Below are 24,619 nucleotides of genomic sequence, written 5' to 3'. Positions count from 1 at the left end.
ATTTTTATGCAGTCTAAATCATAATTGTGAAAAATGTAGACATTTATTTGACATTTGTTTCTTTTTTCTTTTTTCTTTGGCACCTTTATGCTAGCCGGTGGTCATGTTCTTATATTTTTTGGTTAAAAAAAATGCATTCTTGAGCTGGTGACATACAGCAGTTTCACATAAAGCTACCGATCCTTGGATCCTACATTTACTGCTCCTTTTCTGAGGAATAATTAACAATGTCACAAAAAACGTGTTGTATCTCTCACAGGAAATATTCAATCATTTGAAAAAAAACCCCAAAACAAACGTGATTACAGCAGACGTATTGTTTCTCGAATGACAGTTACTAAACTTACCTAGAGGATCTCCATCAAAGGTAGACCACCACAGCCATGTTCTTTTAACTATAGGCATTGTTTCTTCTGAAACATCACCATCTATGTTAAGGTGTTAATGATAAATTAAGCTATTTTTTAAAAATATAGTTTAATTTTTAGGGTTGCTCAGAAAAGTTATACTACAGATTTAATAATCATACCAAACCAGCACTTTATTTGACTAATTATTGGTAAATCCAGTAGTAATGCTTAGCTTTTTGATTTCCTTTTAAATGAACCGAAGAGCCAAGAGTTTAACATGTCCACTGTTATTAAAAATAACATTTCCAAATGGGGGCCGTATGTCCTCATTTGCATTGTAATAACGTGTTTTATAGTAAAATGGAATGTGAGAAAAGCAGTTGTATTGAAAGTAATCTTAAGCAACAATGCCACCCATCATCCACATCTCGATAATTTTATTGAGGAAAGCTGTGCAACCATCCGCACTTAGAGCGCAACCACTCTAATTCTGGTCTCTAAAAGCACATTCTGCATGCAGTAATGCACCGGCATAAGGCATTATGTCTGAAAGGGGATGTTTTAGTGTCATTCAATGATGCTACACTTCTTGTTGTCATGAGTGGCAGTCAAGTGGCAAGTCTAATAACTATATTAAGGGGGCGGCACTAGCTCAGTCCACAAGCACTTGGGCTTCAGAACTGGAGGGTCCCGGTGTGAGTCCTGGTTAGTGTCCCGCCATGGACGAAACTAGTAGTTGGAGAGGACCGTGGAGGTGCCCTTCAGCTCCGGGGGCAGTCACCGTTAGTGCACCCCTGCAGTCTGCATGTGTGTGTGCTGGTTCTGTGTGGTGTGCAACACAATAAAGTATATTACACATTTTGTGAACTTGCAGAGAGCTTAAAATGTTCCTCCATTGTATGTATATTTTAAAATTGTTAGTTGTAAATGAAATGGAAATTCCATGGTTGTAACTGTTACATTATTGAGGTAATGTGATAACATATTGGATAACATTTGCTCTTTTCTTAACTGTTTAATCCTGGATCTTGGGGGAAAAAAGGACACAAAAAACTGACATGAAAATCATGGTTTTATTGAGTGGCTCTGTTATTAACTATAATTGCGTCCTGTAGAACGGTGTGCAATGGAAGTCGTTATTGTGGTGCTGATTGCAAAAAAACGCACACAGTTTCCCAAAAAAATATGACAAAGCACTCGAACTTTGGAAATCCGATAACAATCACGACCTTTAGTGTCCACCGCCATTACACGCGTTAATTACCTTGGGAAGCGCCTTGAACGCCTTTTGTTTTGCTTCTAACACACCAGCTGCAAAGCAAGAAGCTAGGCTATAATTATGGGGCCAAATTACGCCTCGTAAATACGTTAAGTTAATTATGTTTTGATATATCATGTGGTGTCCAATCATCACGATTGTTCTCACTGACAAGGTTTTTATTTTTGATGAACTTAACATTGCACAGTTATCATTTTACATGTTTAGTTTTTTTTTTGTGATGTGGCCAGTGATTGAACACTGCAAAAGTAAGCAAGTTTTGAGCGCACCTCAATTTTAAATTTTGACTCCCTTGTCTGTAGTCAGCAGGTTCGGCGAATGTGTCAAATACATCACCTCTTGAGGAATTATGATCAGTATAATAAATACAAAATACACCATTTATGATACAGTATGATATTATTACAGCTAATTTGTTCTGATTGCAGATGCTGAGCACATGGCTATTGACTGGCTGACTGGCAACTTCTATTTTGTTGACCGGGTCAGAGACAAGATATTTGTGTGTGACCAGAGTGGCAACACTTGTGTGACTCTCCTGCAGCTAGACCTGCATAATCCGAAAGGAATAGCTTTGGATCCTCTCATGGGGTGAGTGTTCCTATGTTTGTGTAATAAAGCATCTCTGAAAGCCCCAAATGGCTCATTTATCATCACACATGGTTTTTGGGGGTTTTTTTTGGAAGGAAATAGAAGTCATAGAAGAAGACTATAATCACTATGTAGAACTACTGACTTGTCTAGAAGAATGTGAGCGAGTTACAATGAAGGAATTTAAATTGTTCTCTGTCCTACCGCTCAGTCTGTTTCACAATGAGCAGTGCAATTTGGTGGATTGCTGGTAATGCTTCTGCTGTCTAGACATTCATTTGCATTCACAGTTGTCACCCCACATCTTTCAGAAATTCTGCAGAAGGTTTTACCATTTGAGAAGAAAAAGAATTGAGCAGCTGGGCATGAATATTTTGTCCTTACATGTAAGCCACATGAACGAGATTGTTACAGAATTGAAGCACTTCAAACCCGGCATACCTGTCACTGTATTGCAAAATGCATTGCAGTGAGCACAGAGGTAACTTTTGTCAGCGGTGTCATCACACTCGGCGAAAAGACAGCCTTCAGAGCCAACATAAGTAAGCCCACGTCTGAGAACTTGACAAACTGGGACAATGTTTTTAAGACTTTGTGAGAACAACTGCTCGGAAGATTTTTGCGTGCTTCCTCAATGTATTTTGTCATTACTGCCACCTAGGTGACCAGAATACTCCATATCACTTGTATTTCAATATATTTTCATGAATAGACCAAAGTCTACCACGAAACAGCTGTCATTCATTAATTAATTCATTTCTGAAATACCACGATACATCGAGGGAGTGATCATCAAACCGCGATATTGCGAGGGATTGTATTATGTGGCTGGAACTGAAGGAATTGCCTCAGCAACTCAACACTCCTTATGGTCAAGAGCTAATTTAAAGCATGGCCATCACTCATGAGTACACTGTTCTTAATGTATTGAGTTTTAAAGGAAGTCCATTCATCTTAATATACTGTCACATATTAAGAGTGTGATAGTGTGTCAGGGGTTTTGCCTCTTACAGCTAAGCGTGCCGCAAGTAGAGATCGGCCAAAATATGTTTTTTTTTCAGGGCTGATACCGATACCGATTTTTAGTAGTCAAGGAGGACTACTAAAAAGTAGTAGTCAAGGACTACTGATATTTGCAGCCCATATTCATTTGCAGTAAAAGTGAAAATATTGGTGACAAAATTTTGAATACTACACTTCCAACTTTTAACTTACTTTAAATCCAATTATTTTGCTTATTCCATGCAGTACAATTCATCAAAGTACTATGTATGTGTGTAGTGTGTATGTATAGTAGTATGACGATATATATTTATTTATTTATACAGTATATTAGGGATGAGCCAGATACTCCTTTTAGACGAATATCCGTTACGGATAATGCCTTTTTGCCGACTAACAACATGAAACGAGTATAGCTTGTCATTATCCGTAATCGTGATGAAGGGAAATCCTCGTTGGGTAACTACTTGTATTCACTCTACACGGTCTGTGATTGGCCAGTCACACACAGACTGCCCCTCCTTAGACAGACTCGCTACAGCCAGAGAGAGGAGCCAAGCCTTGTTTTGTTACATATGAGGTGCATTTGACAAAATAGGACAACGATGAAAAAAGCTTTTGTGTTGCGTTGGTCACTGCCTTCACTCCCGACGATTTTTTTTAGGTTTTCCTCAGCTCGTATCTAAAGTTACTTGGTAAACTTGTTTCGTTACGTACGCAGTGCATTTGACAAGACTGAGCTGACTGCCGGTGTTTTTTTTATTGTTTTTTTTTTTACTGTCCGCTTGCTTCTAATTTGGCTGGTGATTGAAAGTCAGTTGGAAAACTTTGCTTGGAGTACTGAACAAGGTGCTTTTGAAAAAAACTACAGTGAACAAGGCTGATCGATTATTTCCCTGTTTGCCATCAGTGGATGTTTGCATGAATCACCAACGTTACACAGACCATTAAAGAATTACATAATAGTCTTACAGATCACTTACCCACATACACAGTACACATATAGCTGAATAATAAACAATAAATATAGCAACTTCTGATCAATCCATGTCAATTTTAGACTTAAAATAATGTGCCTATTTAAGCCCCACCCACTTTCGGTTTATGCCCCGCCCACTCCGTGTGTAGAAGTGTAGAATTACTGCATTGGCGTACATGCTGTTAGCTTGTTACGCTACTTGCTAGCTCTGAAGTGGTAAGTCTCCACTCTTTCATTTACATATGAGTTTATTTTCCAGTAGTTGTTAATGAGTTAGGTCGATATGTTTTCATACTCCCATTTGCATCACTGGGGCACAAAAGGACACTATACCATCCTTGGTTCACAAAGATAAGTACCTCAGAGTTATGCAACAGGAGATATGCCGGCTGCAGTGTTTGGGTGCGCCACTTTAATTTACCCATGTAGGTATGTAGAACGTTACGTTGCATTAGTTCCGCTTTTAAACTCTGGCCGTCGAATATTTTTTTTTTAAAAAGAGCAGATGCCAATACGTGTTAAAATGACAAATATCGCTGCCTTATATTTGTATTTTAGTTTCACCATTGTCATGCTTGAAAATGCGTAATTTAGGCAAAAACTGCATAACGTTTGCGTAAATTCGTCTATGTTTTGACACATTAAACCATGAAACAGCAGGATTTATTAATTTATTTAATGATATATTCTTGAAAAAACGTAATAGAGTGAAGTTGCGAAATTTGAACCGCAAAGTGGAAAAGGACGACCTCTATTTTATCAAATGTTTTACTTTTAAGGAGTCCAGCAATTATATGTCTAAGGGTCTAAATTTTTCTTGGCAGATACTGTGAGGGCCAAATCGTATTGTAAAATACGGCAAAAGTGAGGTTATAGGACGGGGGGCCGTTATAGGACCTTACCGTGGTGGAGGGGTTTGTGTGCCCGAGTGATCCTAGGAGCTATGTTGTCTGGGGCTATATGCCCCTGGTAGGGTCTCCCAAGGCAAACAGGTCCTGGGTGACGGGCCAGACCAAGAGTGATTCAGAAGACCCCTATGAATAAACACACGAGGAGAGGCCGCACCTCGCCTGGAAGTGGGATACCGGGGCCTCACCCTGGAGCCAGGCCTGGGGGAGAGGCTCGCAGGCGAGCGTCTGGTGGTCGGGCTTTCACCCGTGGGATCCGGCCGGGCTCAGCCCGAAGAAGCCACACGGGATCTCCCCCCCGTAGACCCACCACCTGCGGGGGCAAGCATAAGGGTCCGGTGCATTGCGTTTTGGGTGGCAGTCGAGGGCGGGCACCTAGGCGACCTGGTCTTCGGTGGCCAAATCTGGTTCTTGGGACATGGAACGTCACTTCTCTGGCGGGGAAGGAGCCCGAACTTGTGAGAGAGGTTGAGACATTCCGACTAGATATAGCCGGACTCACCTCGACCCACAGTTTGGGTTCTGGATCCAAACTCCTCGAGAGGGGCTGGACCTTGTTCTACTCTGGAGTTGCTGCAGGGGAGAGGCGGCGAGCTGGTGTGGGCTTATTAATAGCCCCCCGGCTCAGTGCCTCTGTGTTGGAGTCATCCCCGGTAAACGAGAGGGTCATTTCCCTACGCTTTCGGGTTGGGGAAAGGGTCCTGACTGTCGTTTGTGCGTACGCGCCAAACGGCAGTTCAGAGTACCCAGCCTTCCTGGAGTCCATCAGAGGGGTGCTGGAGAGCACCCCAACTGGTGACTCTGTCGTTTTGCTGGGAGACTTCAACGCCCATGTGGGCAATGACAGTGTGACCTGGAGGGGCGTGATTGGGAGGAACGGCCTCCCCGATCTGAACCCGTGCGGTGTGATGTTGTTGGACTTCTGTGCGAACCACAGTTTGTCCATCACAAACACCATGTTCTAGCATAAGGATGTCCATAAGTACACATGGCACCAGGACACCCTAGGCCGCAGGTCTATGATCGACTTTGTAGTCGTATCATCAGACCTGCGTCCGCATATTTTGGACACACGGGTAAAGAGAGGGGCTGAGCTGTCAACTGATCACCACCTGGTGATGAGTTGGATTAGATGGCGGGGGAGGATGCCGGACCGACCCGGGAGACCCAAACGTGTAGTGAAGGTGTGCTGGGAACGTTTGGCAGAGTCTCCTGTTCGTCGAGTCTTCAGCTCTCACCTCCGGCAGAGCTTCTCCTGCATCCCGTGGGAGGACGAGGATATCGAGTCCGAATGGGCTCTATTCCGTGCCTCCATTGCTGAGGCAGCCGATCGGAGCTGCGGCCGCAAGGTGGTCGGTGCCAGTCGTGGCGGCAAGCCCCGAACCCGATGGTGGACACCAGAGGTCAGGGCTGCCGTCAAGCTGAAGAAGGAGTCCTATCGAGCATGGATGGCTTGTGGGACTCCTGAAGCAGCTGACGGGTACCGGCAGGCCAAGCGGCACGCGGCTTCGGCGGTGGTCGAGGCAAAAACTCGGGTGTGGGAGGAGTTCGGTGAGGCCATGGAACACGACTTTCGGTCGGCCTCGAAGAGGTTCTGGCAAACCGTCCGGCGCCTCAGAAAGGGGAAGCAGTGCCCGGTCCACACTGTTTACAGTGGGGACGGGAGCCTGCTGACCTCGACTGAGGATATGGTTGGGCGGTGGAAGGAATACTTTGAGGCCCTTCTCAATCCCACTGACATACCTTCCATAGAGGAAGCAGAGACTGAGGATACGAATGCGGACAGTTCCATCACCATGGCTGAGGTATCTGGGGTAGTCAAAATGCTCCCCAGTGGCAAAGCTCCGGGGGTAGACGAGTTTCGCCCTGAATTCCTCAAGGCTTTGGATGTTGCGGGACTGTCTTGGCTGACACGTCTCTTCAACATTGCGTGGAAGTCGGGAACAGTACCTCTGGATTGGCAGACTGGGGTGGTGGTCCCCCTTTTCAAGAAGGGTGACCGGAGGGTGTGTTCCAACTATAGGGGGATCACACTCCTCAGCCTCCCTGGGAAAGTCTATTCCAGGGTGCTGGAGAGAAGGGTACGACCGTTAATCGAACCTCGGCTACAGGAGGTGCAAGGTGGTTTTCGTCCTGGTCGCGGAACACTGGACCAGCTCTACACCCTTGCAAGGGTCCTGGAGGGTACTTGGGAGTTTGCCCAACCGGTCTACATGTACTTTGTGGACCTGGAAAAGGCATTCGACCATGTCCCTCGCGGTGTCCAGTGGGGGGTGCTCCGGGAGTATGGGATTGGTGGCGCGCTACTACGTGCCATTCAGTCCTTGTACAACCGGAGCAGGAGCCTGGTTCGCATTGCCAGTAGTAAGTCAAGCCTGTTTCCGGTGAACGTTGGCCTCCGCCAAGGCTGCCCTTTGTCACCGATTCTGTTCATAATTTTCATGGACAGAATTTCTAGGCGCAGCCAAGGTGTCGAGGGAGTCCAGTTCGGGGGCACTAGGATCTCATCTCTGCTATTTGCAGACGATGTGGTCCTGATGGCCTCATCGGGCTGTGACCTGCAGCATTTACTGGGACGGTTTGCATCTGAGTGTGAAGCTTCTGGGATGAGACTCAGCACCTCCAAATCCGAGGCCATGGTTCTCAGTCAGAAAAGGGTGGATTGCTCCCTCCGGGTTGGGAATGAGGTCCTGCCCCAGGTGGAGGAGTTCAAGTATCTCGGGGTCTTGTTCACGAGTGAGGGAAGGTTGGAGCGTGAGGTCGATAGGCGGATCGGCGCAGCGTCTGCAGTAATGCGGTCGCTGTACCGGACCGTCGTGGTGAAGAGAGAGCTGAGTCGGAAGGCAAAGCTCTCAATTTACCGTTCGATCTATGTTCCCACCCTCACCTATGGTCATGAGCTTTGGGTCATGACCGAAAGAACGAGATTGCGGATACAAGCGGCTGAAATGAGTTTTCTTCGTAGGGTAGCGGGACTCACCCTAAGAGACAGGGTGAGGAGCTCGGTTATCTGGGAGGAGCTCAGAGTAGAGCCGCTGCTCCTTCACATCGAGAGAAGGCAGCTGAGGTGGCTCGGGCATCTAGTCCGGATGCCTCCCGGACGCCTCCCTGGTGAGGTGTTTCAGGCATGCCCAGCCGGGAGAAGGCCCCGGGGAAGACCTAGGACACGCTGGAGGGATTATGTCTCACAGCTGGCCTGGGAACGCCTTGGTGTCCTCCCGGTGGAGCTGGAGGAGGTGGTCGGGGACCGGGAAGTCTGGGCTTCCCTACTGAGACTGCTGCCCCCGCGACCCGGACCCGGATAAGCGGAGGAAAATGGAATGGAATGGAATGGAGTTATCCAATCACAATAGATTTTGTGCTGCCTGTGTCAGTACCTGCGATTTTGCAAAAATTTATATTTTGATAGCCTTTATTCTCATTGTGTTTACTTATTTTCTACAATAGCCCAGGGCTCGGTTTGGTATTCAGTAATTTTATTCTTGGGCCTGTTTGGAAAGTTCTGGCAGGCCAGACGTGGCCAGTGGGCCGTTAGTTGACGTTCTCTGAGCTACAACTTCAGCACCTTTTGTAATTCGAGAAAGTGATCATTTGTATGCTACATGGCCATGCAACTGCCTGGGGTTCGGTGTTCCTTGCTGATACTGACAGTTTTTTATCTGCGTTTGAAGGGCATGATTTTCCTCCTCTGACCTGATAGGCCATGTCCAGACAAACACATGCATTTTCAAAACTCATATTTCCCCCAAGTTAAAAAAAAAAATCTCCATCCACACATGTACAGTTTTAAAACAATGTCTGCCCACATAAAAACACATTCACCGGCTGTCATGCACATTTTGGCCGATCAGAAGCCTGAAAAAGCAACCACAACGGACCTGGTCATGCATTGCAACGCTGCTGTTCATCAATATAGTGAGATATTAGATGTACAATAACATGTACTTTCTTCCAAATCAGTGAACACCTACACAGAGCCCAGGAAAACGGGTGTAAATGCGTGTTCGCTGCACGAAATGAAACCAACACCCGTAAGTCACTAACTTAATGTGCTGTTGTCAGTCGAGGTTTAAAAACATGACAAAATGTCACACATTTCTCATAATATAACCAAAAAAACTAAAATTTTACCCGTCCATAAACACGCTGAAGCCGGAGTTTTTCAAAAGCTAAATTTAAGGCCAAAAAACTACGTTTGTGTGTGGACGAGAGGCCAGAACCCATCGAAATATATGCATTTTATATATATCAGTCCTTGTGTGGACAACTCCTCAGCTAGGTCTCTGCTCTCTCTCTAGGTTAGAGGTGCAACTGTGCCGATAACCCACAGTACAGACCGTGCCTCGGTATTTGGGTTGTGGTTTCGGAAAGTTTTTTGTGCGTAAAGAGAACAACGGTTTTCTCACATAATTCAATATTTATTATACATTATTATTATTATTACATTATTTTTGAAAATGAATTATGTTCTTGTTCATGTATATATAACATTGAAATTTCAATATACAGGCAGGTAATTCTCCAATTAATACAATTCTAAAACAGTCAATTACAATAAACAAATAATTAATTAATATTTTGATATACCATACAGAAAACCGGAAAGTTGTGGGGGCCACTTCGATGTGTAAATTAAAGAAGCTAAAATCAATTCAATGTAGGTCAGTATATTGTACTACAGTCCCTTGCCACATCGCGGTTCGAACATCGCTCTCTTGCGTTTTTTCAAAAATGTAGTAATTAATAAATGAACAATGTTTTGTAGTAGAATATTGCCTTTTACTAGTCAAACCATATGCATATATTAGCAAATTGTACATACTGTTGTTCCAAATTAAGCATTTTCAATCATAAAAATGGCTAAATGAACAAAAATACAAATATAAGGCATTTACAAGCTGTTATATGTAGTGTAATATCTGTGACGTTGTATGCGCCTTTAAGGGGCAGCGCCTGGGAAGTGACGTGTGTGACGTCAGCTAGCTACTGTAGAGTTGCTGAGTGTTAGCATGGTTAGCAGTGTGGAGAGTGGCAGTAACTGCCGTGAGTTGTGGCTGACAGCAGCTCCTGTGTGACTGTTCACTGCGCAATTGCAGTAGCACTATACTCCACTGGCCACTAGATGTCAGGAACTTAAATTGTTGAGACAATAGCCACCAAGTATCCTGTCGATGCTAACATGTGAGTCTATGTAATGTGTTATTTATGTCTAGGAACAAATATTGAGCAGAAATGGACAAATACAAGGGTATTTTGAATGGTAAGTTTAGCATCAAAGCCCCGTCAGATGGCTCTCGCAATAAGACCGTGTTATTAGTTATTTGTGTCTACTGTCTCTGTGAGTTGAGTTGTCACAGAGTACTGCCAGAGAGAACTGAGAAGGTAATTGAGCACTGCCGGCATATTTTTATTGTCATTTAGAACCAAATATGAGGTGAAAGAAAAAGAGAAAAAAATACAATATAGTAGTTTATCTGTAGGGCGTGCAAGAAAGTTTGGTGGTGCGTTCAAGGACTGTCAAACAAAGTGGGACAATTCGCCGCTCGCATTAAACATGCAAAAACTGCCGAATAACTGTACATTATTTTTTGAATAAAATAATGGCCAATTTTTCCAAAATGGATATCCCTTTACATACAATTTAAAAAATGTTTGTTGTTGCACTTGAACATTTTCCACTGCTTGGTGGTTGGGGACCCCTGCCTTACAGCATGCTTGGGGATATGATGTGCTTTTTTACAAATTTGTAAATACTGTAAGAATGACACTTTTATAGAATTAGCTTCTTTATATAAGATGAATGTTTACATGAACAAATGTAACCGTTGAATTGTATCGAATCGAATTGTGTCGTTTGTACACTGCATCAAATTGGCCTGTTTTTAAACTAGATCGTTTTTTAATCGTATCTTAACCCGTTTATCTAGATACGTACCGAATCATTTACCACAAAGATATTTACATCCCTACTTATGATTAAAAAAAAGTTATATCTGTGATTAATTGTGATTAATTATGAGTTAACTATGGACAAAATTCGATGAATCACAATTAAATATTTCAATCGTTTCACAGCCCTACTAATGATACACCTCGTTTGAAAGAAGAAAGAACAAGCTGTGGGCCGAAAATGGCCCCTGCGCCGCACTTCAGACACCTCTGGTGTACAGTGTTTCTTGTTAGGAAGGTGCGACAGTAAGCGTTTGAACAGGGTGATGATGAGTTCATTTTTAATAAAGTTCCTTACCTGAAGTGCAGCGTTAATAGTTGCAGCATGCAGCACCGTTCTCTTACTGAGCAATGGCAGCACACTGCTTTCATTTTGCACTCACCCGTGTCCGTTTACGGTAGTGAAGTGTTCAAAAGGTGCCTGGCCTGGGAGGGTACCGTAGCCGAGGAAATCCGCCGGGTGTGATTAGCCTTGCGCACCGCAGACACAGACAGGCATATTTATGCTCCGATATATACTCTGGCCTATGCTCTGTTGACGAAAGCCTCGCCTTTTCATCAGCTTTGAGGTGTGTCTGTCCATCACTTGAATTACATACAGTGGGACATTACGTCAGGCGGATGGCTTTTCGCCTGCCTGGACAGGCACGTGCACACTGCACACACACAAATGTATTGAAAACGTGATGTTTGGACAGTGACATTTTTTTTTTCCTATAATTTTGCCTTTATACTCACTGAAATAAAATAAAATACTGAAGGGGCAAAATCTTTTGTGGGGGATCTATGCGTGTCCAGGTATGTGTTAGTCTAAGCCAGTGTGCCAAATGCCTTTTGATAGAATGACAGTCCACATGACATAGTTTTTTTAATGTTACTTTTTTATCTGTTGTGTGATGCACATTATTTGTCCCCGTTGTCCATGATGTGATATAAACTAGTGTTCCGTCACTTCATGCGTCCTGTCAGTCCCACCTCATGAATGTAAAACAAATATTCACTTCTGTTTGGATCCGTGACATTGTGAAATGTTTTACCTAGCAGGTGATTTGTTGTTTTTCAATTGACCGAGTGTCCCAGGGGGATCCCCCTCATTCAAGCTCCCGCACTATCAGCCAACAGTATACACCCCTATTGTTACAAGGCGGCGAAACCAGCACTCTGATATTTCTAATTCTAAAACTGCCTTTTAGGTTTGCTAGGGTTGCACGTCTCTTTGTGATAGATTGTTCGATATGCATCTACGATACAATTCAAAAAACGAAATAGTTTAAAAACAGAATGATTGGATTCTGTGTGTGAACGATATGATTAGATTTGATACAATTTCACGGTTAACGTTTGTTGATGTCGACATTCATCATACATTATAAACTAAAGAAGCCAGTTCTATAAAAGTGATATTCTTACAGTATTTTCTAATGTGTAAAAGACCACACCATACCCGCACACATGCTGTAAGGCACTGACAGTCTTTAGTCCAATCAGTAATAAGAAATAACAAAAAATAGTTCATAGCCCCTCAAACAATAACAAATAGTTTGGGAAAAAAAAAGTGTCCAAGCAAAGATAAGTAAATAGCACTATTTGGCATATGGGTGCAATGAAAATGCTGTGTTAGGTTGGAAAAGTAAACAGTCCTATACTCAAAATACCCATGCAACGTTTCGGCCTGAGCGTAGTGTTTTGAACACTCGAGGCAAGTAAAAATGTGCAACATTTAAAAGTAAAGAAGTTGCAAACCAAAACAGGTAAGCAGCAGCCCAAGAAACAAGGGTACCACACTCATCTCTGTTGTTCTTGTTGTGAATTGTCATGCTACCAGTGGCGTTACAAATGGCATTGCTTTTGTTGAGTTTTCTGTCTTTCTTTATTGTAAAATCCAAAGACGTTTCAAATTTTTGATTTTTATTTTCCTGACGTGTTGAAAATCTTTTGTGGTGACTAGCTTCCACTCTCGTCTTTAGTCATGGGAAGCTACCGAGCATGTGCTACAATCGATTCACCGGCAGTCCAGGTTCCCGCGTCACTTTAAAGATGCACTGTCAACCGATTGCTAGTCTCGTTCTACCCGGTGCCTGTCTCTACGATAAATTAATCTAAGGGTTTATGGTTGATTCTTATCGATCGAGGCGGCCGCTAGCGACACAGCCATATCTCTCGCTTGTCAAATTTGATATCCGGTCGTATTGGTTTATCTTTCACAACCCTAAAACTTATATTTCTTGCTTTCCTGTCCCTGTGTTGTTTTGATACCATTCTGACCTCAAAATCACAAAGCTACATACATTGCATCATTGCTATTCTTCTGTCTTCCTGACTCAACAAAAATAAACACGCAACGCGTTCATTTTTGCTTGCATCTTTCATGAGCTCAACTCAAAGACGTTCACAACAGGCTACAACTATTGTTCACAAATCTGTCTAAATCTGTGTTAGTGAGCACTTCACTTTTGCCTCACAGGTGTGGCATATCAAAATGGGCAACAGCCCTGGTGGACATTCCTGCAGTCAGCAAGGCTATTGAGCGCTCCTTCAACACTTGCAACATCTATGGCATTGTGCTGTGTGTTCAAACGGCACATTTTTGAGTGGCCTTTTATTGCAGCCAGCATTAGACACACCTGTACAATACTCATGCTGTCTTAATCGGCATTTTGATATCTTACACCTGTGAGGTGGATGGACTATTAAGCGCTCACTAACACAGATTGAAGGCATGAACTACTAAGATCCCAAATAACGTGTGCTAAACTGTGTGACCAACCAAAAAAATTGCATATACTTTTAGTGGGTGTGATCTACTATGATTGCATGCGCAGTATTTAACAGGGGCAAAAGCGGTGCGGACTGCTCTATGTAAATGATGATTTTGCGTGCGGTACCAGCTGTCACCATAGAGAGTTTGGGAAAGCAGAGTGGCCGTGAAGAGAAAATGGGGTTTGAAGCCATGGAGTTGGAGGTCCTCCCTGGGCCTCTGGTTGATATGAGCTTTAGCAACGCAGAGGCCCTTAGTGTCCTACCACATTGACTCTGTTGGAAATAACAGCTAATTTAGAGTCGCCAAAACCTAACATGCAAATTTTGGGAATGTGGGAGGAAGCTGGAGTACCCAGAGAAAACCCACGCACGCGCGGGGAGAACATGCAAACTCCACACAAGCAACAACAAATGTGTTGGCACACGCCAGAGTCCACAGTGTCTTGTCTATCCAGAATTATTACATTATCTGCCTCAGTCTTTGATATTTTGTAGAACCTGTTGGAAAGTTGTTTTCTGACCATTTTTTGTGACGTCGCATGCACAAAAGCCGAAAACGGTCCTATCTCGCAATGTTAAACTATCCTTTAAAAAAAATTCTCAAAATGTAAACAGTTCTTCCATATACCATTTCTGATCACTCCTGAACATTTCATCCAAATCCATTCAGAACTTTTCAAGTTATTTTGAACACAAACAAGCAGACAAACAGATAAACACCGGCAAAAACATAACCTCCTTGGCGGAGGTAATAAATCACATTATGGTTGTTAAGTGGTAAGTGGTAAAAGATGAAAGATGGCGCCCTCCGTGGCAGACGTCTCTGTGACACTCTCCCGTGTTTTTCTATTTTTTGCTATTTTATTGTTCATTTTGGACATTCAACACACTCACGCAGTACATTACAACAGGGAGACACTTTTGAACATCGGCAGGGTTCACCATGAACTTTCATTTAGCCTCTCAGACTTTGCCTTTCTTCTGCGCCGGGAGAACGCAGCATCCTGCGGGTCCGGTGAGCTGAATACCCGGCGAGCAAAGCATCCGAGGCGTAAACGAGGCAAGCGAGCCGGCCTGCATGCTAGGCTAAAAGCTAGAGCGACGAGGCCACCGCTACCAAGCCTGCTGCTAGCCAACGTCCGCTCTCTTGAAAACAAGATGGACGAACTACGAGCAAGGATTACAACTCAACGTGAGATCAGGGAATGCTGTGTCCTCACCTTCACAGAAACCTGGCTGACGGAGGATATACCGGACTCGGCGATCCAGTTGGAATCATTTGCTGCTTACCGGGGAGATCGGACTTTAGCGTCTGGTAAACACAGAGGTGGCGGCGTCTGTGTTTACGTAAACAAACGGTGGTGCACAGACGTACAGACGATGGAAAAGCACTGCTCGCAGGACATTGAGCTGCTGATGGTGAAATGCAGACCTTTTTATTTGCCTCGTGAGTTTAGCGCTGTGTATTTAACTGCTGTTTACATCCCACCACGAGCTAACAACGCTAACGCACTAGGCCTCCTGCATGACATCATTGATAAACACGAGACCAAACACCCAGACGCTGTATTCATTATATCTGGCGATTTCAACCACTGTAACCTCAGGACTGTCCTCCCCAAATATTACCAGCATGTGAGCTTTCCCACAAGGGAAAATAACATCCTGGACCAAGTCTACAGCAACATGAAAGGTGCTTTGAAGGCTGTTCCAAGACCCCACTTTGGAAAGGCTGACCACATCTCTATATTCCTTTATCCAACATACAGACAACTTCTTAAAAAAGCTCCCCCTGTACGTACAGCAGTTAAAGTATGGAATGAAGAAACTGATCAAGTACTTCAGGACTGCTTTGGCTGCACAAACTGGGATGTGTTTAAAACTGCAGCGGGGAGGGAAGATTGTACTGTTGATTTGGATGAATATGCTTCTGCTGTTACTGGCTACATTAGCACATGCATAGAGACTGTTAGCACCACCAAGTATTACAGAAAATACCCTAACCAAAAACAGTGGATGAACTGTGATGTAAGGGCTAAGCTACGTGCTCGTTCGACTGCATTTGTCATGGGCACCGCTGATGACTACAAAAAGGCCAGATATGACCTGAGGAGGTCCATATGGGAGGCCAAAAGACAGTACAGACAGAAGCTGGAGGGCTACTATTCCACCTCAGACCCTCGGCGCATGTGGGCGGGGCTCCAGCACATCACAGACTATCGACAGCAGAGTAGCGTAGCCACGTCCAGCCAAACCACACTTCCTGATGAGCTGAACGCGTTCTATGCCCGCTTTGACACCCAAACTCCTGATGAGCAGAGAGGGTGGCTGGACTTGGGGAGCACACAGGACTCACCTCTCATGGTGACATCAGCTGATGTGCGCAGGGTTCTGAACAAAACAAACCCACGAAAAGCAGCAGGCCCAGACAACATCTCAGGACGTGCACTTCGGGTTTGCTCATCAGAGCTAGCTGATGTGCTTGCTGACATATTTAACCTGTCGCTTGCACAAGCATCTGTACCGACCTGCTTTAAGTCCACCACCATAGTGCCCGTACCCAAGAAGAGCAACGTGACCTGCTTGAATGACTATCGCCCTATAGCACTCACTCCTATTGTTATGAAGTGCTTTGAAAGATTAGTCATGACCCACATCAAAAAGAGCATCCCGGCGGCAACTGTGGACCCTCTACAGTTTGCATATCGCCAGAACCGGTCCACGGATGATGCAGTCAACACTGCCATCCACACAGCCCTTTCTCACCTACAGGGCCAGGACACATACGTCAGAATGCTATTTATAGACTATAGCTCTGCTTTTAATACAGTCAGCCCCCACAAACTCACAAATAAGCTCCTCACACTTGGCCTGTCTCCCTCCCTCTGTAACTGGGTGTTTAACTTTCTCACAGGCAGACCCCAGTCAGTCAGAGTCCACAACCGCACATCCAGCTCAAGAATTGTGAGCACTGGGACCCCACAGGGGTGTGTGCTGAGTCCACTCCTCTACACGCTCTTCACCTACGATTGCGTGGCCTCCCAGAACAACACCAGCATCATTAAATTTGCGGATGACACTACAGTCATCGGACTGATCACTGGTGGTGTTGAAACATCATACAGAAGAGAGGTGGCGGACCTCATAGCTTGGTGTCGTGATAACAATCTCCTTCTCAATACAGATAAGACTAAAGAGATGATCATCGACCCAAGAACAAGGGAAAAGGAGCCACATAGTCCCCTGTTTATTGATGAGACTGAGGTGGAGAGGGTGAAAACCTTCAAGTTCCTTGGCACACACATCAGCGAGGACCTCACCTGGTCTCACAACACCCAACAAATTATGAAGAAGTCCCAAAGGAGACTGTACTTCCTGAGAAGACTGAGGAAATTTGGCATGTCCACCACAATCCTGAGTTGCTTCTACAGATGCACTATCGAAAGTGTCCTTACCGCCTCCATCACTGTTTGGTACGGTAACTGTACAACACGTGATAGGAAAGCACTCCAGCGGGTGATCAAGACCTCACAGAACATTGTTGGGGCAGCCCTCCCCTCACTGCAAGACATTTATAAAACTAGAGTCCTACGCAGAACACACAACCTCATCAAGGACAGCACACATCCACAACACTCATTATTTACACTCCTACCGTCAGGCAGACGCTACAGGAGTTTGAAGTCCAGGACCACAAGGCTGGCAAACAGCTTTTACCCACAGGCCATCAGGCTTCTCAACGAAGCACTCGCACACGCCGCACGCAACACACGCACACACGCATAGCACTTTATTTATTTATTTATTTATTTATATCTGTATTAATGTCTCTTCTGTTGTTGTTGCTTAATTTATTGGTATATATGTTTATGTGTTTGTTTCTTATGTTCTTATTCTTTCTTGTGTTTTCTTTCTTTTCTTGGGAGAATGAACAGAATAAGATTTTCATTGCATGGTATAACTGCTGTTTTACCATGCACATGACAATAAAACTCTCTTGAATCTTGAATCTTGAAGTGATTACATTTGCATCTCTTCCTCCCAGTATCTAGAGCGTTCTTATGACTGGCATATATTCTGCAAACAAGCAAAATGGATTGTGAGTGCAATCCTCAGCAGACCTTGTTAGTAGATCAGCTTTCAAGTGTTTTTTATACACTCAAACTTTCAGTAGATCAGACCCTGAGACTTTCATTTGTACCTGCTAGTGTTGCTTTGGCAACTATAGAAACAATATGGACTTGTTATGGCTGCTATAATAGCCAAGTTTGGTTTCGCAAGGTTGGTTTCATAAAGGCGAATTCTACACGGCAGACTAACTTCAGTCTGCATGAACATACATTCATGTTGTGTTTTTGTGATGTATTATCTCGACCTGCTCTATGCTGATGACTCGGCCTTCGTCTCAGATTCTCTCGCTGACCTGCAAGAAATAATCACCAGCTTCCAAAGCGCCTCCAAAAGGTTTGGATTAAAGATTAACATCAAAATAACCAAAACTCTGTACCAGCAGTCTCCAAAGGAGAACCAGAGAGCCAAAAATCACAATTGACGGCATACTACTAAACTCTGTGCGCAGTTTTGTCTTCCTCGGGAGTGCGATCAATACTGAAGCCACTCTCAGCAATGAAATCAACGGACGTAGCGAAGCGACAGGTGCTGCTTTTGGTGCCTTAAGAAGTACGCTATGGGACCAGAGAGGTATTATGGCCATCACAAAGTGTAACGTGTACCGGGCAGTTTTTATATCTACCTTGCTCTATGCTCTAGAACACATGTGTCAAACTCGTGCCCTGGAGGGCCGAGACGCTGCAGGTTTTCTCTCCAACCAGTTTCTTCAGCAGGTGATTTAATTGATGAGCTCCTTCCCTCAAACTGAAGGTGTTGGTCATTAAAATCACCAGCTTTAGAGACTGGCTGGAATGAAAACCTGCAGTGTCTCGGCCCTCCATGGCACGAGTTTGACACCCCTGCTCTAGAAGCTGCTCCTCTTTACCATAGGGACATCAGGCTCCTGACAAGCATGAAGTGCCACCATTTGTGCTACATCATGCATATTAAGTGGCAAGACAAAGTCCCCAATACTGAAGTTCTTAAAAGGGCAAACATGCCAAGTGTAGAAGCTCTGTTAGCAGCATCTAGACTGAGGTGGAGGGGACATGTTTGTCTTATGGACGATTCACGCCGACCAAAACTAGCTCTCTACAGTGAACTAAGATATGAGAAGCGGCTGCAGGGTGGTCGAAGACTCCGTTGCAAAGACTGCAACAAAAGTGACTTGAAGGCAATGAAGATCAATCCAAGCAACTGGGAACAACTGGCTATGGACCACTCTGTATGGTGGCAAATACTTTATGAAGGAATGGAAGCAATTGAAACAACGAGGGAGCCACAGGTTCCAGCTGAACCTTCTCATGTGTCTTCGTCGGATACAGTCTATACAGTATATATCTCGATGAGTGACGCAAATACAGCATCTCTAACAGTCTGTGATTTTAATGTCTTTGCCTTTGTGCAGAATGATGTTCTTCACTGACTATGGGAACGTGGCCAAGGTGGAGCGCTGCAACATGGATGGCACCAACAGGACACGGCTGGTGGATTATAAAATCGAGCAGCCCACAGCTGTGGCATTGGATGTGGTCAAAAAGCTGGTATACTGGGCAGATGTCTACCTGGATTACATAGATGTTGTGGATTACCAAGGCAAATACCGACACACCATCACCCAAGGAAGCAAAGTGCGTGACTACATTTTGCCCTTCAAATGGCCCGTTTTATTTTAAGACAGTTGGTTCATTCTCGTTTTGCTTGTATGATTCAGTCTCATCTTGACATAAAAGGTCAGTTCACTATAGCCTGGTTGATGAATAAGATACACTGGGGGCAAATCTTTCAAATTAGCTCTTCAGCAGTCTCATCACAGATTGTGGCCATTCATTAAAACATCCCTTTAGGCAACCAGAGCTACACATTCATGCAAGATATACGTGTATTACATGCACAGGGTTATGTTTTCAGAGGCAGATGCTATTGCTGCTTACGGCCCAGGTAGCAAGGGTATACATGCTTCAAAATGCCACTGAGCTTTAATATTACAAGGTAGACTGAGGAAAACTCCACATACAGCAAATGCAGTTAACAAAACTGGAATAGGCTTAAATTTTAATTTTCTTCATACTTAGTTTAACGTTGTGGACTATAATTGGTTGCCAAGAAGAACCCACCCTTCATCTTACTCATTTGTATTTGTTTTTTTATTAACAATAAGCATATCTGATTAGCATTGATAACCTTATTAGCTGGAATTAATTATATCAATTAAAAATGTTGCCAAATGTCTCCCAAATTATCACTTTTTGAAAGGTCAATTATTTTTTTATGTTGCCTGTGAACTGTACTTTAACCCCACCAACGTCTGTTGTTACAGAGCAATACAGTGTAGATTGTGTGTGTTTTGTGGAACAGTGGTTTGCTTGTTTATTTATACATTTCGGCTCATGACTCCTGGTGCCCCTGATGTCATGTTGCAGCTCCCTCAATTTAATTCTGTTTCCTGTGCGCAAGGCTCATCGAACCATGCCACTTTTCATGGGTGTTTGCCTGCTAAATATGGATACTAATGTATCAGTCCCACATCGGGCCCCCTAAAGGTTTTCAGCTTTTCAGTCGAGTATTTTGGCCCATTGTCTCATGCTTTGAGATAATACCCATAATTTCACATATTTTTAGCTTTGCGGGATAATGGAACAAGCTAATTTTATCATTTTTTTCTTTTTCAGGTGTCAAATATTTATGCATTAACTGTGTTTGAGAACTACCTCTATGCTACCCGCTCTGACCCTTCCAAAGATATTTCTGCTGTGGAGCTGCTGCAAATCCACAGGTTCAACATCACAGCAGAGATCAAGACACTTGCAAGTCTGGGGAAGACGGAAACCCTCCGTGTTTACCATAAAGTAATTCAAACAAAAGGTAAGCCAGGTTCCATGTAGTGAGTGAGTTGGGCTGCTTGTAAAGAAAAAAAAATATTACACCAGCTAATTACATGCACTGATTTTATTCACAGTTAGGACTCATGCATGTGAGGTGGATTCATATGGGAAATTGGGTGGATGCTCCCATATTTGTCTTCTGAGTGGCAGCTACAAGTCCAGAACGTGCTATTGCCGTGTTGGCTACAGCCTGGACTCTGATAGACAATCCTGCAAAAGTAAGTATGTCTAATTTAGATTAGAGCTGCAACAATTAATGAATTAATCAGTGATTAATCAATTATCCAATTAATCGACAAGTATTTTGGTATTCGATTAACCTATTTTTAAATTTAAAAATGTAAATATCCTCTGATGTAAGCCTCTCAAATGTGAATATTTTTTACATTTCCGTAGTCATCCATGAAAACAGACCTATTTTCTTTGTGTTGGGGCAAAACAAGATATTCACACACTTTGGAAAACAACGATCAACAATGTTAACCTCTTTTCTGATATGTTGTGGCCCAAACCAGTAACTGTTTGTGTCTGGTTCACATTCTTTTGGTCCGTCTAGGTCCTAACTGATCACTCGATTAATTGAAACAACAAGCTTCAGATGAATAAACTAAGAAAATAATCATTAGTTGTCGCAGTCCTGTAGTCGTAATTTAGGTTTCCTTCCCACATTCCAAAAACATGCGTGTTAGGTTCATTGGTGACTCTGATGTGAATGTGAATGTGAACGTGAGAGTGAATGGTTGTCTATATGTGCCCTGCGATTGACTGGCGACCAGTCCAGGGTGTACCCTGCCTCCAACATACCCGAAACCCTAGTGAGGATAAGCGGCATAGAAGATGGATGGACGGATGGATGGATCATCGGAGGCTTTTAAAAAATATATATTTAAGGTTTAATTTAAGTGTAATATAATTTAACCAATTTAAGTGCTAATTGGAAGCACTCATAATAAACGCCTGAGAAGGACAACATAAAGTCATAATAGCGCAGATGTTGCATTTATCTGCTGATTGATTGAAAGGGTGCTGATGAACTCAGCTTCTATGTAAAATTATTTAATACCGTCGGCACACTGCAATTTCGATTGAGCATTTGTTGACTTGTCTAATCAATTCATGAAAACTGCATAGTTAACAATAAAGACAGATGAAGTTTACATCACAGTTGGGGGGGGCACCAAGTTGCAGTTTGCGTAACAAAGCATCTGGTATGACATATTTGATTTATTCCCCCATTACACATGATCGGTCCGTTTCAGCTATCTTTTCTCCTTCTTGCGCTCTCCGTCATCCTAAACATAATGAGATGGTGGTGCTAAATGGTCGTGCTTCTTACAGCGGTCACACTGGAGTATGAAATCTGGGTCTCTTGCAAGTCTTAATTGCCTCCTGGGTAGTTGGTTTCTCCCTCACAAAATGATAAATTGAATTGAGGCATGTGTGGTCCTCACCCACAGCACTGTAGTCTCGTGGGTAGGGACTGAGAGTGAGGAGAGGTCTGCCTCTCTCCCCGGAAGCCCTCCTTCATTCCTCCTCTTGCCTCTACAAAGGATCCCAAAGGGTTGGAGAACATAGAGCCCCCCGTAGAGCCTAAGCGGCAGGCAGGCCGCAGAGGAGCTGCCTCAGCTTTCTAGGCTTCACTGTTTGTCCCTCTATTGAGACACCACATTATTTTAGATCAGAGATAGTGTTCTGCCAAGGTAAGTATTTGCCATTGTCTATTTGCTCATACTTTTTTTTTTGCACTGCCAGACAACTTTTTTGCACAAGCATGATAGATTATACAGAATTGTCATTGGTATTGGTCATTGTCTCCATTAATGTGAATGGATAGTTCTGGCTTTGGCTAAGACTTGAGAACAATGTGCTTGGTGAAAGTGCTTAATGCTCGGATCAGCCCTGACAAATTAGACCAATTAATTGACAATAACAGTAAAACGGTCTCTCCTTTCTTGCCTCATAGAGCCCAAAAATGATCTCTTCATGTTCTACGGTAAAGGGCGTCCTGGGGTCATCCGAGGCTTGGATATGAACATTAAGTCGAGTGACGAGCATATGGTGCCAATTGAGGACCTTGTCAACCCTCGAGCTATTGACTACCATGCGTCATTGGGACATATTTATTTTGCTGACACCACCAGTTTCCTCATTGGAAGGCAAAATATAGATGGAAGCCATAGAGAAACCATACTTAACGAAGGTAAGTCAAAATGTGTTTTTGTATGTTATTTTTGTTGTTGTTGTTTAGGCAGATGCAGAATTCCAGGTGCCTGTGAATGTTGCATGTAGTATCTCGTATCAGCGATTTTGGTTCTCCATTTTACAAACATTTAATCTTTTCAATGTACTCAAAATGCATTTGTTTCACACCTACCTGCATTTGTTTCACACCTACCTGCATTTGTTTCACCGTGTGGGTAAACTGCAGTGTTGACCGTTGTTGGATACTTGCGTGATACAAAGATAACAGTTCTCTAGTAGTGACATATCATAGTCATAGTCATTTGATATATAAGATAAAATAAAGTAACCCACATCTTTAATCAAATTCAGATATTGTGAGTTTTAAAACCAGCCATTGAAGTAGTCTGCTGCATCGCACTTAAAGTTCTTCACATCGGTATCAAAATCAATGCCACTGGATTGCATCATAAAACCCATTTTTCAACATTTGGATCTGATGATTTGCTCATAGAACTCGACAATGTTGAAGGAATCTCTGTGGACTGGATTGGCAATAATTTATATTGGACCAACGATGGCTACAGAAAGACAATCAGTGTTGCCAGGTTGCAGAGAGCCTCCGAGACCAGGAAAACTCTATTGGAAGGGAACATGTCACACCCACGAGCCATTGTGGTTGACCCTCTAAACAGGTAGGGAAATACTGTATGTTGTTGGAATTTCTGCAAAACTTCATAAGAGCCTACAGTAATCCCTCATTTATAGAAGTTAATTGGTTCCGGACTTGACCGTGATAAGTAGGATTCCTTATTTATAAATTGAATATTTTCATAGTTAGAGCATAGAAAACCTGTTTATGACCTTCTAAATATGTTTTTTTTAACATTATAAGAGCCCCCTAGACATGAACTAACACCTCTATAGTCACCGTTATATTTGTTACACCCAATACAGGAGACATACATCCATCCCTTTTCTATGTCGCTTATCGTCATTGGGGTCGCGGGGGTATGCAGGAGCCTATCGAAGCTGACTTCGGGTGAGGGGCGGGGTACACCCTGGACTGGTCACCAGCCAATCGCAGTATAGTAGACATAATAAGAGTAAATAAGCCATTTAAGACATGAATAAGACTCGTGCTCATGTGTGTTGCTATAAATGTGTTCCCTAGAGGAGCTGAGCGGCGGGTGGACAGGGAGTGATGTTGGGGGTTCAGAGTTGAGTTTTTTGTTTGGCGTGGGTTATGGCCGCAAAAGTAGCTCATGTTTTATTTGGGATTTTTATTAGGGATTATTGTGCCTGTTGTGAGATCATTCAAACGCACAATAAAAACCTGTTGTTGCGGCGATCAAGTCTGGCATTTGTGTCTCAGTGATGTTACTGACACCTTGTGACCAGTGTAGAATACTGCATATCTTTTACAGCATATTTGACTGTGTCTCTTGAACGCCCTCTGGCTTGGAGAATTGCTTCAATATGCATATTTTTTTTTACTAAAAATAGGCCGTATTCAACCATGAAACAGCATAATTTATTCATGAATATATTTTTGAAAAACCATGATAGAGTGAAAGGACGGAATTCAAGGGATGACTGTATATACATTTTCACTTAGAGGTCAC

General features: G+C 43.4%; 1 protein-coding gene across 12 annotated transcripts in view; it reads left to right on the top strand.

Moving 5' to 3' along the window:
- Window positions 1–24,619, top strand: part of lrp1bb (low density lipoprotein receptor-related protein 1Bb) — a 339,637-nt gene that overhangs the window by 142,058 nt on the left and 172,960 nt on the right. For all 12 annotated transcript variants that reach the window (XM_054788302.1, XM_054788296.1, XM_054788300.1 and 9 more), the window contains 6 exons: window positions 2,058–2,220; window positions 19,337–19,559; window positions 20,601–20,793; window positions 20,888–21,031; window positions 22,777–23,013; window positions 23,509–23,689. In XM_054788302.1, coding sequence (XP_054644277.1) covers window positions 2,058–2,220; window positions 19,337–19,559; window positions 20,601–20,793; window positions 20,888–21,031; window positions 22,777–23,013; window positions 23,509–23,689 — 1,141 coding nt within the window. The remainder of the gene's footprint in view (window positions 1–2,057; window positions 2,221–19,336; window positions 19,560–20,600; window positions 20,794–20,887; window positions 21,032–22,776; window positions 23,014–23,508; window positions 23,690–24,619) is intronic.

Source organism: Dunckerocampus dactyliophorus, chromosome 9, assembly GCF_027744805.1.
Source record: "Dunckerocampus dactyliophorus isolate RoL2022-P2 chromosome 9, RoL_Ddac_1.1, whole genome shotgun sequence".
In the NCBI taxonomy this organism is placed as follows: domain Eukaryota; kingdom Metazoa; phylum Chordata; class Actinopteri; order Syngnathiformes; family Syngnathidae; genus Dunckerocampus; species Dunckerocampus dactyliophorus.
Note: the sequence above shows the minus strand (reverse complement) of the source record. Positions and strands in the feature narration are given on the sequence as shown.